At 35.9% G+C, this 20,309-nt stretch overlaps 1 protein-coding gene across 1 annotated transcript in view; it reads left to right on the top strand.

The window, feature by feature from the left end:
* LOC107758705 (peroxidasin homolog) overlaps positions 1–20,309 on the top strand; it is a 57,217-nt gene that overhangs the window by 2,373 nt on the left and 34,535 nt on the right. The window contains 3 exon segments of the mRNA XM_016576506.1: positions 16,980–17,051; positions 17,185–17,256; positions 19,631–19,702. Of these exon segments, the coding sequence (XP_016431992.1) occupies positions 16,980–17,051; positions 17,185–17,256; positions 19,631–19,702 (216 nt within the window).

Genomic DNA, 20,309 nt, shown 5'->3' on the forward strand with positions numbered 1-20,309 from the left:
TATACTTTTTTTTTTTTTTTTAAATAAGAGACTATTATACATGCTTTTCGATTATTAAAACAGAATCCCGAAAAAATGAAAACACAGAATTTGGGAAGAATAAAACAGAATTTAGGGAAAAAATAAAACAAATGTCATTGGACCGTAAAAATTTTATTTTTGTTGAACTTCTAAAAAATTGGTGTTAAATTGCATATGTTTCAGGATTTCAATTAATTAGCATGCTTTTCGATTACAATAATTTGATCTAATTATTACAACGGAATCTTGAAAAATAAACGGAAATTAAAGAATTTGGGGAAAAAATTATTGGAATTTGGGAAAAAAAATACAACCGATTTCATTGGGCTGTAACTTTGCTCGGTCTGTATCACCTCTTATGGTGTAAAGTGTTGCCTTTGAGGCTTTGATGTAATTGCAACAGTAACAGCATTGTTTTACACAGTCTCTCCTGACTAATGAATGAATGAATGGCTTTTTCAGCAGCTTCTTTAATGAAGTCTTTTATGTGGGTCACTGTGTTAAAGCTCTGTGTTTCAGTCTCAACAGGAACAGTGTGAACTCATGACCAGATGCATAATGATGCTGAATATCACACCATCAGTCTGCGTCTGAACCTTTTGGCAATTCAGAGCTGGTGTCTTATAGATTGTAAGACAGAAAAGAGTGGATCCCAAATCGCTCTGAATTTGCAATGCATTCCTCGGCTGGTTTTAATAGTCCCATGTGACAGTTGTATGAATTTGTTTCCAGACCCACAATGCATCTGTGCAACTGCAAACAGACAGAGGCCTGCATTCAGATTTGTGGCTGATTGCAAAGGAGTGACTTAAACTCAACGGGGGTGCAGAGTGCTCTCCATTAGCGGAACTCCACATCTGTCTGCAAGACGCCCATCCAGAAACTGAAGCCTCTTGCCTTCAACAGCGCTGGCCACAGCTGAAATCCTGATTGAGGCCAGCACATTATTATGCTTTTGAGGTCTGTCATTTTGTCTGAGCAATAGGAAAGTGTGGTGTGAAGCTGTGTGTACTTTTTAGACTCTTCATTTTGGGAGAAACATAGGGCCCTGAGAAATCAGTTTTATTTATTTATTTTTCAAAATCCATTTTATTTTTTTTTCACTTTTTTTTTTTTTTTTTCAGCATTCCATTATATCACAGCTAAGTTATTGTGGGTGGAAGTTAGTGGAATTTAGCTGCTCAGGATTAAGCTTTCGATGCTCAGGGTAAGTTTTTATGCCGTCCGTTTATGCTTTGGGTAGAAAAAGTAATATATTATGTTATCATATATTCAAAAAAAAAAAAAAAAACGTTTTTGAGTTTTTAAGTGTGTCCCATCTGGTAATCAAAAGTTCTACACGCTTGTGGTTTTCAGGCCCACTTGAACACTTTGGCCAAATACTGGTGAAATCTCATGTAAGTGGACAGATGCAAAGACTGCAAGTGTGGGTCTTGGGACAGGCCATTACAGAAATGCTGCATGTTATGTGCTAAAATGCTGTCTAGATAGGCAGCACACTAAGGTTTTGAGTCGTAGCCAGTGGCAGTCCAGATGAGTGGATCCTATTGTGTTCAGCTCACAGGCTTCAGCACTGACATGGTTAACACAACTTGACAGTGTTTGCAAAGAAAGGTCAAAACCTTCGCATGTGCTTTTTTCATTATGTGCGGAGATTGAGTTGTTGGTTGAAATGAATCATAATCGTGCCGTGTGTGTGTTTGTGTTGGGTCGTTTTGATTTTGATTGAGCCCATTCATCACAAACAATTTTGATTTGTGTTATTGTTGAGAGTTATACGTGTTTTATAGCAAGGATGTAACCAAACACATATCGGTGGATCTGAAACAGGGCTATTAAATTGCATTGTATTCCACATAAGGGTGGGAAATAATGCACTTTGTGAGACCCTCTGATTTCAGCCATATGCAGCACTTTGTCAAAAATTTAAAGGAATTATAAAATGTTCATTTGATTACATTTCAGATTAATTAAGTTAATGTTTTATGACCTCATTTGATTATCACCATTTTTGATAATAAATTTGTATTTAATCATAAATCCAGAAAAATTAAAAGATAACACAGAAATTATATATTTTTTTTTTTTTTCAGCATTCCATTTTAATGGTTAAATTAAACTATAATAATCAGAAAGCACATCTAATCCACTTTGATGATTTAATTACATTTTAATAATCAAAAAGCATGTCTAGTCAATTTAAATAATTAAAATCTTGTATCTTGAACAGTTTAACAAAAATATATTAAAATATTTTTTAAGTACATTTTTATGGCCCTATGAAATCCATTGTATTTTTTCCCAATTCTGTGTTTTCCGAGGTCCATTTATTTTTATTCCCTTGAGCGTCATGTGTGCTTCAGTAGTAGGCTTGCCGCGATAGACGGTACTGACGGTGATATCGGTGTTAAGCCGCAACACCAGTTACGTCACTTGCAGCACCGACCCCCACCGTCGTTTTGATTTTTTATAGTAATAAAAATCATTTAGTTCAGTAAAAGAACAGACACTACACGTCCCCCGCCCCCGCGGTGATACCGGTATTACCGGTGTTGTCACACGTCGATTAACCGGTGGGAACATTTCCTCACCGTCACAACCCCAATGTGTAGTAAACCACAGTGAGATGTGCAGACTAGATATGTAAATGGTCTTTTAGTGCTTTGATATTCATAGACACTAGTCCATATCACGATTTGATTAAGTATACAGCCCTACTGTTGATTTATTCATTTGAAATTTGCAAAATTCTGTGACATTCTGTGTTATATAGTAAATTCTGTTTTGAGGGATTGAGTCCGTGGAGGATTTTTACCTCTGTACTTGTAGGTGCACTTTTGTTCTAATTCCAAAATGTTTGTGCAGGAGTTGTATGCATGAATGCAAAGATCAGAGCCCTTGATGAGCCTATAGACCAATCACTAACTACAACAGATCCTAATGAGCAGTCTGATTGACTGATGCACAGTATCTGAGCCCTGGTATTAAAACGTGTTTTCGTTGATCTGATCATAAGTGGACAATGCTAAATAAAGTTGTGAACGCAGTCTAAAACATTTTGAGCTTGTCCACTTTCGACCACTTCCAGAGGTAGTCGAAAAAGCATTTGACCGGATTGCACTCGTAGTGTGGACGCTCATGTGGTTGAATGCATTCAAACAGTTGCTAAAGACCACCTACTCTCCGCTGACTGAGCTAATTCTTAAACAATTCGATGTTAATTTCTTATCTGTTAACCGACAGCGCAATTTTCACTGATGTGTGTAGCAGAAGTTTTTGTCCATGCAGTAAACATTTTAAAAACAGCTTTGAAAAAAACCCACAGCGTTCAGCTCATATGTAAATTGCGCAAGCTTATTTCACAATATTAGATTGAAAGATCAGAAAAAGCCCACAAACACTGGCCCATAGACCCTCCTCTGAAAAGAAATCAGGCCAGAAGTGGTCGAAAGTGGACAGAAGAGACGTATTAAAACACCAGGTGTGTTCACCTCGTCTACTTGTGATCCGATCAACCAAAACCCATCTTAAATACCAGGTGTAAACAGGGCCTGAGAATGAGGCTCAGTAGGGCCTTTCGCACCGCGGGAACCTTTTCATAGTACCAGAACTAATTGTGGAACTACCCACCTTTTGGCGTTTTCGCACCGCCGGAACAGGGTGCAATTTTAGTACCGGACTGCCTTTTTCGAGAACCAAATTAGCTCCTACTCCACAGCTCCGATCACAGCGTCCTCCATCCTCATGTTGTTAATGTTGTTCTTCTTTGTTTTTGTTTTTGAGCGCCGCGCACAAATGACGACGCTGTCGACCGGCTTACGTCACTTCTTAGTACACACTGTCGGTGCGAATGCAACCCTTTAAATAGTACTGGGCAATAGTTCGTGCAAAATCGTCTCAGTACTTTAGTACTGTACATTTAGTTCTGGAACTAAAGCGGTGCGAAAGGCCCTAGTGTGACTGTTTAGTCTCTGTCTTGCTTTCCTGCGGTTGATTTACAAAAACAGCAATAAAGTAATTCAGTCATTTCACAGCTTGATAGTTAAAACTGTTGCGGCACATCTGCATTGCTGTTGCTGTCAATCTTTGGCTTTCCAGTAAAGAGTCTCTCTCCCTTTCCATATAGACAAAGGCGGCGGAAGTATTAGCATTAAGATACAGTCAGAATGAATGTGATCATTTGGGCCACTTTTCTGACCGTGTTAGAATAAAATGGCAGCCTTTAGCCTATTATAGAGTCTGTTGGCAGTAATTCGTTGCTTAGAAGGCATGCTGTTGTTTCACATGAGTTCACTATGACAGAATGTTCAGTATTCATTTTTCCAGTGTCTAAATGAGCTTAACATCCTGCTCCAGTCTGGCACGACTCAACACTGTATCTAAAGAACGTCAGTGACTCTTTCCGCCACTGGATCATTTCTTTTCCACCTGCTATCTCAGAAGGATCATGTCAAGCTTTACCTCTTTACCATATGTGGTACTGCTGGTTTAGATTATGAGCAATGGACTGAACTTCCCAGTTTCCGGGAAGAAGATGCTGAGCAAGCAAAAAAATAACGGTTCATAGATGAACAGCTTGTAATTTGAGACAAAATTTGTGATTCAGAAATTGAGAACCAGAATGCAGTTATCCTGCAGGAATTGTCCATATCTCTCAATTTATCAGTCTCTCCATCTGTGTTATTTTAACATTTTTATTATAGTCATACTGTTATCTTTAATATTGTTCTGTTGTTCTAATTTTAGCAGGCAAAAATAGTAGAAATAGTTTTTGCAGAAAACTGTCTAACTCCAACTTTAACAGGGTTTTTGTGGATCCTTTAAAAGTCTTAAAGGGATAGTATTGGTTCATCCAAAAATTAAAATGTCCTTTTACCCTCTGGCCTTCCAACATGTAGGTGATGCCTTTTTTCTTCAGTAGATCGTCAAAAAAAGACTCAAAAAAAGCATAACAGGCAATACAAAATCCTGACGATATACTGAGGGTTTTATGAAGCGAACGATCGGTCTGTGCAAGAAACTGAACATTATTTACAACATTATTACCTGTAATCCACAGCCTCAGGCAAACGGGGAGATCCGACTATTTTCTGCAAACTGGTTCTTTTGGACAATTTGGTTCTAATTCAAATAACCAGTTTACCAATTAGTTTATGTTAATAATGCACTGGTGTAACAAATACACAATTATATTATTAAAGCACCCAATAATGATGTGAAACATGATTGTTTTACATGTATAAAACATGTAAAGTGAATAAACTAGTCCTAATCAGCTTAACCTTTTATGAGAAACCATAAAACCTTAATTTCACTGCTTCATTCAAGTGCTGGGTTCACGCATGCTCATATCAGTGGCTCATCGGTCTTCGTTCCGAGTCGAACAGTTTCTTCAGTTCACTGACTGCTGGAGGAACTGAAGCGCTGAATGAGTTGGCAAAAACTGGCATCATAGGATCATATGCACTGGTATATTGATGGAGTGACTGTCAGGCACGTATGAAAGTGAGTTTTGATTGAGTAACTTGTAGATCTGTGCTACTCAAGCCATGAACTAATAAATAAATAAATGTGATCGTACAAAATCCTGACGATATACTGAGGGTTTTATGAAGCGAACGATCGGTCTGTGCAAGAAACTGAACATTATTTACAACATTATTACCTGTAATCCACAGGCTCAGGCAAACGGGGAGATCCGACTATTTTCTGAAAACTGGTTCTTTTGGACAATTTAGTTCTAATTCAAATAACCAGTTTACCAATTAGTTTATGTTAATAATGCACTGGTGTAACAAATACACAATTATATTATTAAAGCACCCAATAATGATGTGAAACATGATTGTTTTACATGTATAAAACATGTAAAGTGAATAAACTAGTCCTAATCAGCTTAACCTTTTATGAGAAACCATAAAACCTTAATTTCACTGCTTCATTCAAGTGCTGGGTTCACGCATGCTCATATCAGTGGCTCATCGGTCTTCGTTCCGAGTCGAACAGTTTCTTCAGTTCACTGACTGCTGGAGGAACTGAAGCGCTGAATGAGTTGGCAAAAACTGGCATCATAGGATCATATGCACTGGTATATTGATGGAGTGACTGTCAGGCACGTATGAAAGTGAGTTTTGATTGAGTAACTTGTAGATCTGTGCTACTCAAGCCATGAACTAATAAATAAATAAATGTGATCGGTGCACATTCAAAGCAAAAATGCACTGCTGTTGTGTCTTGTTTTACAGACATGAGGTTTCAGAGCAGTTTTCAATCGATGAAAACCATGCATTTGTGCCAAACGATTTCTTATAAGAGTTTATGTACAGTATTGTGGGCTTGATTGTAATTAAAGTATTGTGTTATGCATAAAACATGTTTTCTGGATATATTTTGGTTACACAATACACTGTATTTGGCATTTAATTCAACATAAACTCGTGTGGCTTGTGATCACCAGGAAAACCTAAGAAAATAGCACATTGAATAAATAGATTTGACTAGTATTGGTACAAAAATCTGTCCATTGCCTTTCTTTAAACATTTAAACATTGTATGTTATTATATATTTCAATGCAATACTCTATGTATATGGATTAAACATGTCTTCAGTATTTTAAACTTGCAGTTACCATGATTTGCAGTTGAATGTGACCCACAGCCTGTTTATTTAAGTAAACAAATCTGTGCTACATATAGATAGATAGATATTGTATGGGTTTGCTCTGCATTAAAGGGGTCATATGATGCGATTTAAATTTTTCCTTTCTCTTTGGAGTGTTGTAAGCTCTTGGTGCATAAAGAGGATATGTAAAGTTGCAACGACTAAAGTCTCAAATCCAAAGAGATATTCTTTATAAAAGTTAAGAGTCAACCACGCCTACCTAAAACGGCTCGTTCTAACACGCCCCCACATGTCTACGTCACGCTGTGGGAAGATTTGCATAACGCCGCCCAAATGTTCACGCAAAGAAAGAAGGCGTAACTTAATCAGAGCACACCTCGCTTTTTCAGACCGATGAGCTTTGTAAAAATCGGCGCGTATCAGAAAGGCGGGGTATAGAGGAGCAACAATAATGTACAGTATGTGGAAAATAATGTGTTTTTGAACCTTAAACCGCATAAACACATTTCATTACACCAAATACACAAAATAATGTTATTTTTAGCAACATCATATGACCCCTTTAACATACGGTACTAATTTTATTTGTGCAGGTCTTAAAATGTTTTAAAGATGCCCTGTGTTAAACATTTCAAGAATTTAACAGGAATGTGCTCATTAAATTGCTCATTTGTATTGAAAGTTTGTGCTAGTATACATTTTCTACATAATTTCCTCCTAGAATCAATTAGACAGTAACCAAAGATAAGCTGTACTGTTGGACAATATAAAATAGCTTAAAATATGTGCTATTTTGAGGCATTCACATTTACTGTGGAAACATCAAAGTAAAAGAGCCAATTGTTGAGGTCTTCTATGAAAGCATTTATTTATTGTTACATTTACAGAACACATTATGCTTTATTCAGGAGTGTTGATATTTCTAAGAAGTGTCACCAGGATCCAAAATAAACTTTCTGATGACAATATAATTTCCAAAAAATATATTAGTTATTTTGCATGGCTTGCAAGACATATTTGCAAACAGGTACAAACTGACTTCACTACAACTTAACATATTCTTTGAAAACACTAGGTCTGAGGATAGCTTGCTGAAGTTTTGAAACGGAAACCTTATCGTAACAGGTCTACCTAAATTGTATCTGCTTATAAAATGTTAAATAGAAATATTGTAAATATGTAAATGTTTTAAAAATGTAAATAAAGAGATTAAGATTTGGAAGGATGGTTTTGTTCTAAAATAATAGTAGAAGACAATTAATTTGCATCAACAAAGTTACTAGCACTTGTCCTTCCTCTTCCAGAGACTTTGGCCATCGGTTGGTTTTCTCAGAGAGGATCTGTTGAGTCTGAGTGAGTTAGTAAGGAAGAGGGAAGCGGCATTGTGTGGAATTTGCTGCAGTCAGGTTTTGTCAGCCATTCATTCTCAGTGCCATTGTGGAATGCAAAGCCAGTAAAATCCCTAAAGCTTTGCTAATTTGCTCAGAGAAGATATGGGCCCAGATAGTTATTAAAAGAGCACTCCTGGCCCTCTCTTCCTGTGCCAGTGCTGCGGGGAGAGTTTGCTACACTATTTCAACGTTAAAAAGCTTGACGTGAGGCCTGATGTAGACTGAGGACAGGAGCAGAGTATCAGAGCTTTATAATGCACTGTGCAAGAACATGAATTAAGCCTCATTCTTATTTGCCTTAAGAGAGCCAATCAGTGATTCCCTATAGATCATTCCTTGGCAGTCCATCTGAAGCCTTTGTTTGACCGTAATATATTAGTTTTACTGCGCTCAATACTTTTTACATGACAAACACATGTACACTTTGTCTGATTGATAGATTATTTTTTAGCAAGTAAAAGGTATTTTATTGTAATTGGGCAGACATCCACCTTCAGCTCGTGCTTCACGTGTCTTTTTGCTGTGAAATCTTTACTGATTTTTATAACGTAAACTCAATAACTTTGATAGAAATAATTCAAGATGAAATGGGAGTCAAATGTTAGTCTCAAATATGATCATCAGGCTTTTGAGGAATCTCACAATCATCATTGTATTACATTGCATTATATGATCATCAAACTAAGCATTTTTATATAATTTTACTAAGACATAAGAGAGATAGAGTGATGACTGATATTTATATCATTTTATGTCTGCTATACTGTTATAAAGATGTCATTGATTTAGATTACAAGCTATTTGAATTTCAAATTTTTGACCGCATAAATCAGCATCTGCAACAAATATTTTTGCTCAGTTTGTCTCTGAATAAAAATGTTTTTTCCTCCTTGAGTTTGAGCTCCATATACTCACTTTATTATACTATGAGCCATAAAAGCCTGATGTATCGAAATATGATGCTCAACAAAAATCACATATGCAGACTTCTTGCCTATTCTTTTTACAGCTTCAGTAAATGGTTCCATTTCAAAACATAACGTTTTAGTTGATATGTCATTCATTACAGGGTTCAGCAAGATCAGTATTGTGTCAGTCTGTCTCACTGTTGATGAAGTTCTGCTCTTGCTGCGTCTGTGTCAGGTTGTGTGATCGTTTCGCTCTTGCCGTTTATTATACATCTGAAGTGGGGAATTTCCTCTGTGATATCGTTAGGCTGGACGAGAGCCTACAATGTCCAAGACCACATCCTGTTTTCTGCTGACATGCATTCTCCTGCTATCAGGTCACATTTCTGTTCTTCTATGTAGTGTCAGCACAGTCACTCCTCAGCGGTACCAATATGAAATAAGTGAAATACTGACAGAAAACTAGTTCAGCATAGTTTATTCCTTGTTTTTCTCCATTATGAGAATCACATGTTCATGCGTTCATTTTTTTTTTGCACATTGTAAGATGCAAATGGTTTGAGCGGGCATACACATGTTCTTCAGAAAATGTACAAATTATATTATTGTATAAATATGTGCAAATCAATAAAGGAAAAAACTGAACCAATCAAAATGGAATAAATAAATCTGTTGTCAAAAGTCAGCAACTCGACGATTGTTACGGAAGGAACAGAGGAAGCGTGCGGATCCATATGCAGAGCTTTATTCAAAGGCGTGGTCACAAACAGGCATGGGTCAATAATCAGCAAGCAGACATGAATGAGGCAAGACAAAGAGTATTCCTAGGACAGGCGTGGGTCATCGATCGGCGAACAAAATCCAGAGGGCTTGACAAAAGGGGTAATCTGTAAACACGAGCAATAGTCCAGGCTTGGGCAAACAGTATCCAAGGCAGGGTCAGACAAATGAGTAATCCAATATACAAGGCGAGAATCAAAGGACCGGAAAACAGGCAAGGCAAAACTAGACAGAGGACTTGGAAAATAAACAATGGCTAAAGAACAGGCTCCGTAGTGTAGCTGCGCGAAGACAGCGATAATGCTAACAATACTCGGCAGTGAGAAAGAGGAAGTCCATGGCTAATGTAGAGTGTGTTTGATTGGTTACAGCTGTTGGTGTAATCAGTGCAATGGATGATGGGAAATGTAGTCCGGGGTGAAGTGCAACAGTTAGTGCGGTGCAAGAGTCCATAGTAATGAGTGGGTGATGTCTGGTAGTGAGCAAACGGAAGTGCATGGACAGGATTCGTGACAACGATAGTCTTGGGAACGCATTCAGGCAGCTATTTTTTTAATGGGGAAATCTCAAAAACTGTTTGCCAAACTCACATTTCAATAACATGTTTTAAATTAGCAATACAAAAACAAAACAAAAATATAGCTGCATAATTTAATGCCTTTAAGCACATTCGTAAAAAGGAGTTATGTTTTATTTAGCAATCATGTAACCACTTAGATCATATATAGAAAAGACCATTTACAGCCAGTACAGTCAATTTAATAAGGATATACATAGTTTTTAAAGCTTTTTTAACAATTAAAGCACCACCTATGGTCCGAAATTGTGCATGCTTGTTTAGATGACCTGTCACCTGTGTAGTTTTGAGGTTTTGTTTGGGATTTATAGGCTTTTGGGCATAATTGGACACGCCCCTTTTCTAAACGACCCCGTTATAGCTACCCAAAGGGTAAAGTTCAACTTTTTTTTTTTTTTAATGAATATTGGTTCATATGATATATATATTATACTAGTTTACATAGTATTAGTTAGGATGTAATATTACTACTATAGTAATATATTTCCATATTTATTGATTTTATAACAATAATTATTATTATAAAATAAAACAATAATATTAAAATATTAATTTTATTATTTATTATATTATTATTAATAACAATAAAAATAATTCACATTTTAAACTGTTAATTGTCCTTGGTTTCATCTGTCACATTTTCACCCCTGAAGAGTTTGCTGCCCTGTTTATACTTGTGCTCTTTCGAGGACTGCAGAACTGAGCTGACTGTAGGCTTTGTTATGGTTATATTGCATTATGAACCATTTCATTCATCTTCACTTGGCCTCTTTCTGGACATATCTCACATGGGTTGTGTACTTTTGATTGTGAAAGTCAAAGTCACCGCTGCCAAACAATGCTGTTAATCAGTGCAGGCTCTATGAGTTAAACGCTCAAACATGTGGCAAAGATAGCAGAACTCAGACTCATGAGGCAATGAGTCACAAACCCGTTTAGATACAGCAACAATCTGTGAACAGTCCAGTCCATTGTGGCTTTTTGTTTTCCAGCTGACAATAAACGTTACTCATTATGTAATATGAGGCTCGTCCTCCTGGTAATTCAGCATGAGCGCATGGATTATAATAGGTAGTTTATGGCAGACCTGCTTTGTTTTGTCTGATGAATAACTCTAGTTCATTCTCTGATAAGCCACCAGGCAACTTTGATAGCATGATGGTTTTTGTCTATGAAAAATACAAGAAATACACTGTATTAGACTGTTACAGTGTCTTCAGATCTAGTGCTGTAGTGGTCAGACTTTTTTGATATGTACAGGCATATTCTAAACAAGAACAAATGACGTGAACATGCAATTTTCCACCAAACCCAACCAACACACTTACAAACAAACCATTATTATAGGGTTATTACCATATTGAATTTGATAAGGCGAGATTTTAACACGTGATTCTAACACAAATTTTGTTATTAAAAATCGTAAATTATAAAAAAATAAAAATAAAATAATTTTTAAAAACAGCTTGACTCCCTGCAGTTTTCTGTCAAAATAAAAGTTAGCTGGTTTAACATTTGAAAGGAATGTAAACTATAGTGATTATTAGATTATTTATCTTAAATATGAGTGCATTTTACACCCGTTTCTGTGGTTTCTTTGGTACTGTATTGGTGATTGGCTTTTTTATTTGGAAGGCGGGACTCTCATTCACTGTAATATCAGTGGTGTCAACAATATAATGTCTTTGGCACAGTGCAGTGAAATGGTGAGCATGTGTTTCATATAATACATGTTACTATATTGTGGATATTAGTATGATTGGATCTAGGGCTGCACAATAAATCATATTTTTAATCATGATTTCTGCTTCTCTCCATTAAGATATTATAATCGTATGCGATATTTGCCCACTGGTTATTTATCCCGAAAGTTTTCAATTTAAATTTGAATTTGGCATGTGTATTATCTTTCAGTGGTAACGAGCCTCCATAAGCTTTCATGGTTGGTTGTTTTGTTTTTTTCTTTAAATGACTAATCGTGTTTTAAAATTGTGTTTTAAAATCTTGATTATATTTTTGGAGCAAAATAATCATGATCATTGTTCAGCCCTAATTGGAGCACTGTATTGACCAATCAGAAGCCTAGAATCCCATTTTATTGGATGGATACTCAAAGATAACATATCCACACTGTATATAACAAGGGCAAATTGTGTCAATAATAAAGTCCAAACCAACCAGTCAATGCGTTGTCTAAACGGCTAGTCCGTATATAGAGATTTCAGCGTAATTAGGCTGGTTTAGAGTAATGTCTGCCGGACATGTGTTTTTAGCAATGTTATGAACACAAAACATAGGCTTTCAACAAAAGATTTTTTTTTTACACAAAAACTACCAATAGTCCTCACAAAACAATGGAGCCCAACAGATTCAGCATAGTAACGAAAACACTGATGATGCAAGTTCTTGTGTTTATAATTGCCTTGAAATGTGTTGATGAAGGTGCTTTAAAGGCAATGTAGAGATGCTTCTCCTTATTTGTCTTTATTTGTCTATTAAAGGTACTAAACAAACAGAATCTTTGTAGGTTCACTAACAAACTAGTTGGTTGTTGGATGACTAGTCCACCACTCTGAGCCATATCTTAGTAAGGAATGATGTGAATGTGTTGAGTATGTTGTGCAGAGCAGTAGATGAGCCCAGTCTGTTCTCAGGGTGTTTCCTGAGGCGGGATGGGGGCCTGCTGGAATCTGTGCAGCCCATGTCTGAGCACGTTTTTGTGAGGGGAGCGTCCCTTCACCGAGGGGCTGTCAAGTAAGGTCATTTGTCTTCTAGCATTTTAGAAGTACAGACGACCCGGATAGAAGCAGAGTGAGAGAATATTTCAGATCATACTGTCAGTTGTTGGACTCCCGGAGAAACGCAAGCAAAAAAGTCTTGGCGTAGTGTCATTATGGCAGAAGAACATTTTCCAACATCTCTTTCACTCACTTACTCAGTTCATTTGGCAAAAGTGGGAAGACTTTTATCTGTCTGTAATTTATTGCTTTTTACTTTCTTTATGTGAAAATTAATCAGGAATGTTTCCTGTTCGTCTGCGATCCAGCACCAATTTACTGTGTGTACATTGGAGGGAAAGTCTTGTGTTCAATATGGGCCAAACATGTGACCAGAATCGACCCACAAATTGATTAGTTGTCTGGGAGAAATTATTCTATCATAAAACTTTACTGGTTGGGATATTTGTCTATGTATCACTAATTAACGATTAATTAATTTTAATTAGGCCTGATCAGAACTTTTTCTAACTCACATGCACATGTATATGTTGCTTTTTGCCTATATTTTTGTCCATTTCTTGGTGATCCTGCTTATCAATCAATTTCCACCTTTTGATTACAATGTGTTTCTGCAGTCAATGTTTGTGGGATTTTAATTTCCAACCCATTTGGGTTAGTCTTATCTAAGCAGTATAGTCATTTTTAAACAATAGTTGAATTAAATAAATCAGCTCAGCATGTTGTATCTAACATTAAACCCAACACAGCTGGGTCAAAACAACCCAGTGATGGGTTTGTCCCCTTTTGACCAATTATCTAGATTGGGTTGTTTTTAACCCAGTATTTATACAATCACAGTTTACTAGTTTATTTAATTTCAAATGATCAGCTAATTTAAGTGATCAACTAATCTAAGCTTTGGCCACATGTTCTCTCCTGCACTAAACGTTTGTACTTGTGAGGTAAGAATGAGTTTACCGGAAGTGATATTTGTATTACCACAGAAGGATTTTAGTTTTCTAATGGGCAGTCCAGATGTTTTTACTTGTAGAATTTCCATGGATGTTTTCATGACAATGTATAATGCCTGGGAAAATCAAGTCAAAGATAGTAGATCCCAGCTGTAAATAATTTGTTTGATGTTTATCCAAGCGGTTTCATCAGTTATCTGGTTGGTGAGGAATTCCCAACATTTAAATGTATGCCCACTGTGATCTCGCAGGACCTCTAATAGTTGGTATAACACACCTGCAGATGTGAATGGAATAAAACATTGAAGTAGCTGTTCCAGTATGATGTCCTCCTTCACTCTTTCCTTGAGTTGTTTGTCTCACCTATGTTAATATTGTTACACAAGAATATAAAGCAGTTCTTTTATTTCACAAGTCAATTAATACTATCTTGGTTTGACTCACTCATAATGGTAACTCCAAACGCTTTGGCATTGACTGGATCTATTTAAAACTCTGCTACAAGAATTCCTTGATAGCACTTAAAGGGGTCATATAATGCGATTTCATATTTTCCTTTGTCTTAGGAGTGTTAAAAGCTGTTTGTGCATACAGAAGATCCGTAAAGTCGCAAAGATTAAAGTCTCAAACCCAAAGAGATATTCTTTATAAAAGTGAACCCTCAGCCACGCCCTCCTAAAACGCCTCATTCAAACACACCCTCACAAATCTACATCACTGTGTGGGAAGATTTGCATAACGCCGCCCAAATGTTCACGCAAAGAAAGAAGGTGTAACTTTATTGTTGCTGCCACCGCCGCCGCCATGTTGTGGAGACGCTGTGTGCTTCGTTGCGAAAGCTAAAGGGCGTAACATTTTCGTCACATGCTTGAGGAATTCGGCCAATCACAACACACTAGATAGCCGGCCAATCAGAGCACACTGCGCTTTTTAGAACGATGAGCTTTGTAAAAATTGATGCGTTTCAGAAAGCCGGGGCATAGTGGAGTAACAATAATGTACAGTATGTGGAAAAAAAATTGTTGTTTTTTTACCTTAAACCGTGTAAACACATTTCATTACACCAAATACACAAAATAATGTTCTTTTTAGCAATGTCATATGACCCCTTTAATAAAAACTTAAGTCTTTAAGAAGGTTACTTAAATGTTTCCATCACACAACAGAAAGTGGACACTGAAAACTTTAAGAGCTGTGAAGATGTGCATTATTTTCTTGTTGAAAGGTTTTCTTGAAACTGTTTAATTCTGCTTGTTGAAAATTCTGTCATCATTCTCACCTTCATGTCGATCCAAACCTCAGCTTTTTTTTTGCTTTACATAACACAAAGAAAGCAAAGAGATTTGGAATGACATGAGGATGAGTAAATGATGAAATGAAATTAAGCACATCTTTAGCAGTAATCTTTATTTGTTGAAGTTATTAGTTAAAGTTCATTCCCTGTTCTCTGAGAATGTTCTACAGAGACACCTGTTAGAAGTTAGTTGGCACATGCCCTGATTACACAGCAATTTGTTGTTTTTTGCAAGCCAAATCAATGTCGTGATCTCTGTGAGAGAAAAAAACAGCCAGCCTGTGATTGCTTGTATTGTTATCCTTGAGTTATTTGTTGTCATAATGGAGTAAATTCAATTATGATGCCGGTGAAGATACTGAGCACTAGTACCCTACCATACTACTACATGCCTGTTTCAGTTTACTGGTAAATGCACCAAAGACACAACATAATCACTGAGTACAGTTCAGTTTGGTTCAGTTTTATTTCAATTGTTTCAATGCAGCTGCACTGAGGACATTGCCATAATGCTCTGAGTAAGCAAGCCGACTGTGGCAAGAAAAACCTCCTGAAGATTAAGCAGGATGAGGAAGAAATCTTGGGAGGAACCAGACTCAGTATGTTGGTTTATAAACTCTGTTATATCCTGAGAATAATAGCCGGGATTCCAGCAGGCCGTATAATTCCAGTATTATATTAGTTATAATTATATTAGTTACACTACTGGTGGTCAGATTTTTAAAATGTTTTTTAAAAGAGTCTCTTATGCTCACCAAGGCTGCATTTATTTTTTATTTTTTATCACTTATTATTGTTTTTATTGATTGATTGATTGATTGATTGATTGATTGGTGTCACTGGGGTACAGATGGATCTGTACTTTGAATCAGAGCTTTAAATGCAAGTAGCAGTATTTTATAAGTCAAATTATATTATTTATAATTGAACTGGTAGAAAAAATTTATGTAGCAACGAAACATATTCTGACACTGTTTATTTTCTTTGGACATGGTACAGACTCTGCTGCATCTTGAAGTTACAAATACATAAACTTATTCATCATTACATGCCACCATGATAATATACTTGGTAGGCATATTGGAAAAAGATTGTTGTCAAACAGATTGTTGTCAAACACCATGTTGTGTAACTGTAAAGCATGACACTATTGAATATCTAAACACTGTATTAAAGGAACATCTTGAAATGTTTATGTATAACTTGGAAAACTGAAATTACATCTGGTGTGGAGGACACTTATGTTATAACAATGAAAGCTAGTGCCATTGTTCCTTGTAATACGCTAGCACCTGAAGGAAGCATGTATAAGCAGTTCATTAAAGGACCTGAGACAGAGCCTTGTGGCACTCCTTAATTCTTAGGTCTGAAATCTCCTCCTTCATACTTACAAATATAGCAGATTTGACATAAATCAGGTTAGAATGCCAATGTGATTCTCCAGTTTGTTTGAAAGAATGTTATAATGTATAATGTCATAGGTAATACTAAAATTTGAATTTGTGTTCAGACCCACAATGGCTGATAACTATTGACAGAATTGTTTTTAAATAATACCTGTTATTGATTGTCACTAAAGTTATGTTATATTAAAAAAAGTCATATTTACTCAATACATGACAAAGACCACAGAAATAACACATGCTTTGTTTGATCCAAGTGTTTATTTATTTATTTATTTATTTTTGTTTCCAGAGATCTAAGATTCAACAAAATCAAGGATTTACAGCCAGGCTCCTTCAGACGACTAAAAAACCTCAATACACTGTAAGTGTCAATGTTTTCTAAACTGGTTTCATGAAAAACACACCTCATAAAACTAAACATTTTGGAGCATGTACGCTAGTTTGAAAAAATATATTTTTTGATGTCTAATACATTTCTTTCCTCTTTCTTTAAGCCTTTTAAATAACAACCATATTAGAAGAATCCCAAGAGGAGCCTTTGAAGATTTGGAAAACTTAAAATATCTGTGAGCTTTTCTTTACCTCATTTGATTGCTTCTAATAATATAGAAAGTGTATAAAAATACAGAAAGGGTGATGCTTTATGGACAATAGTTTCCCAGCTTAAGTTCTGAGTTAGAGAAGTCAAGTAATATTAATTTGAAACCACTGACTCAAAGCCTTTCACTTGATTGCAGAGCCATGATCCAGCATGTTGCACCATGCTCACCACTTGTATGAATGATTCAGTCATTACTACTGCCATTGTTTGACACATGAAAAGAGACTCTCACAGATACGGGGAACTTAATTGTCTGCGCTGTAAAATTATCTGTCTGACGGCCCTGACCCAAAAGTGCGGAGATCAGAGTCAGGCGGAGCTGGAATAATTGCTTTCTGGGCAGACGTTGCACAGTTCCTGTCTTTGTTCGTCACAGGGCAATTTGAGAATCTGTAACTTTAGTTGTGGTGAGAGCAGCCTGTGTTTATATTTAAATAGAGTCAGTTGTTTGAAATGTTTCACACCTGGTTTTGCCTAGATAACATTTAAACTCAGCTGCTAACAGAATACAGAAAGAGGTGAATCTCACCAATCTTTTCAAAGACATGTCTGGTCATATTTCACCGCCAAATCAAATTGATCAATTATATTTTGCTTCAAGAAAGTGAAGCATTTTTTTAGCAACACTAAGATAAATCAATTTTGCATTGTGACATTAATAATTTTTATTACTTTACACATTATTATTGGGACATCCATCCTCATCCCTAAATATCATTGCTGCTGTGTGAATATATTATTTAATTTAATTTTTTTATTTTGTTTATTTAATTGTAAGATTACAATGGGAAAAAAAAAAACACTAAATGCATTTAAATACAAAAAGTCTTAATAGACCTAAAATTGGCTTTATATGGGTGAAATATGACCTGGACATGTTGTGAGGTTCCTCGTGTGCATATGAGGAATTTGTATTTATGTATTTATTGCTTGCTTGATTGCTATACTGCCAAAAAAAAAAAAAAAAATAGCCAGCTCTCAGTGTATCCATCACTAAAATCCCGTTTTAAGAATTATATTACAAAAAAATGTGTATAACTCACTGGTGATTGGCCACTGGACTGTGTGAGGTCTAAATAATCTCTACAAGAGGCCGAACAATTAGAGCCCACTGTTATTCTAGTGCTGGTGGTCCAAAGGTCAAATGCTGACTTCACAGTCTACAAGTCGTGTGTCACTCCTGATAAACATACTGAGTATTTTAAGTCTCAGGCTGAGTATTAATCCATTCATTAACTGCTCTTGGGCGGTACAGTCATCAGTCACATGTGATAGTTCACACAGTCATGATGTCCAGCTGGCTAGTCCTCTAGATAAAGTGAATATAACTTGCTCTGAGTGGCTGGTAAATCTAAACTAGATTATATACAGTAGATAAAAAAATAGAAATAAAAACAACAAAAACACACAACTAAAACTTTAAAAAGAAAATGTAAATTAAAAACTGAAAATATACAAATAAAAAAACAAATTCAAAATGTGAATAAAATAAAATAATATTATCTTAGAATAATTACAATAACAATGATTTAATTAGTCACCATCTGGATTTTTTGATATGCTGCAAATGTCTTTTTTCCCCTCTTCTTCTTCTTAATTACATATACAGTGGAGTCCAAAATTCTGAGATTTTTTTTTTTTAGCATTGAAGCCTAGACATAAACAGAAAGTATTAGGAATTCAAAACATTTAAGGACATTTTATGGACCAGTATTCACGTGCATATTTATTTACATTTTTCAGTATACTTTTTACTCAGATTGTTACTGATGATATCATTTGTAATGGAGAAATTCAGAAAAACAGAAGCATTTTTCCTAATGATCTCAGACTGCATCATGGTCTGAGTGATATTCCTATAACGGCAATAATATTCTTTGCATATTCTTAACCAACATAACTTATGTTTAGTACTAAAAAAGTGTGTTGCTTTAGCAGTGCTTATAAATGCAAATATAAATATTGAATACTTGTATGGGAAGACACCGCATATCTGCAGCATATACTTTCTGTGGGATGGTGTCATAGTCCTCAAGGACACAGAATCATGTGGTTTATGTGACTGAGCGCTGGTTCTCAACAGTACACTGTCCCTAGACAGGAAAACAACAAACTTTCATTCCTGTTTCCCACAGGCCACCCCTTCTGTGTTTTCAATATACAGTCAATATGCAACTTTTTTTTTTTTTATTCCTGCAATATCTGATGTAAAGTTAATTTTGACCTTTCTTTATTTCTGTGTGTACAGGTGTGCATGTTTTCTTTTAACTGTTAAAAATAGGAGATCCCTTAATGTTTGACACTCGCTATGTACTAATATCCCTGAATATTTCTTTAAGCTATTTGTACAAGAATGAAATCCAGGCGATAGACAGAGAAGCTTTTAAGGGGCTCGTCTCTCTAGAACAACTGTAAGTAACCTTTTGCCCTGTCATCTCCTGTCTAGTTTTTAATAGCTATCAAAGTTAAAGGAATAGTTCACCCAATTTCTATTCATGACACAAAGCTATTGTACAGCTTTCAGAAGACACAGAATATAGTGCATAAGTCAATATAATGATATTTTTATGGTGTTAAAAATATCTCCAGTCCCCATTTATTATGGGGGTTGCATTTTTGTGTTTTGTGTCTCACTAAGAAAGTTATATGGGAGCAATGTGACTGTGAGTAAATGATTACAGTTATATATATATATATATGGGTGAACTATCCCTTTAAGTGTATGATGCAGTTTGATCCATGTTTTTACAAATTAAAGATTTTTTATCAAGCACATTGCCAAACTGGGGAGGGTGAAACCTACAAACCTACAAATTGCTCTTCCGTTTAGATTTTACAGAGAACCACTTGGGATCAATAGCTCACATTTAAATGTTCCACTTTTCATGTAGTTAAAGGCACAATATGTAAGATTTTTTTATTAAAATATCCAAAAACCACTAGAACAGTGTTATATATTTTGCTGACTTGTGTACTTACATTATCCCAAATGTTTCGAAGAATGTATAAATCCAGAGC

The sequence above is a fragment of the Sinocyclocheilus rhinocerous genome, unplaced genomic scaffold (assembly GCF_001515625.1).
Source record: "Sinocyclocheilus rhinocerous isolate Xijiao unplaced genomic scaffold, SAMN03320098_v1.1 scaffold2882, whole genome shotgun sequence".
In the NCBI taxonomy this organism is placed as follows: Eukaryota; Metazoa; Chordata; class Actinopteri; order Cypriniformes; family Cyprinidae; genus Sinocyclocheilus; species Sinocyclocheilus rhinocerous.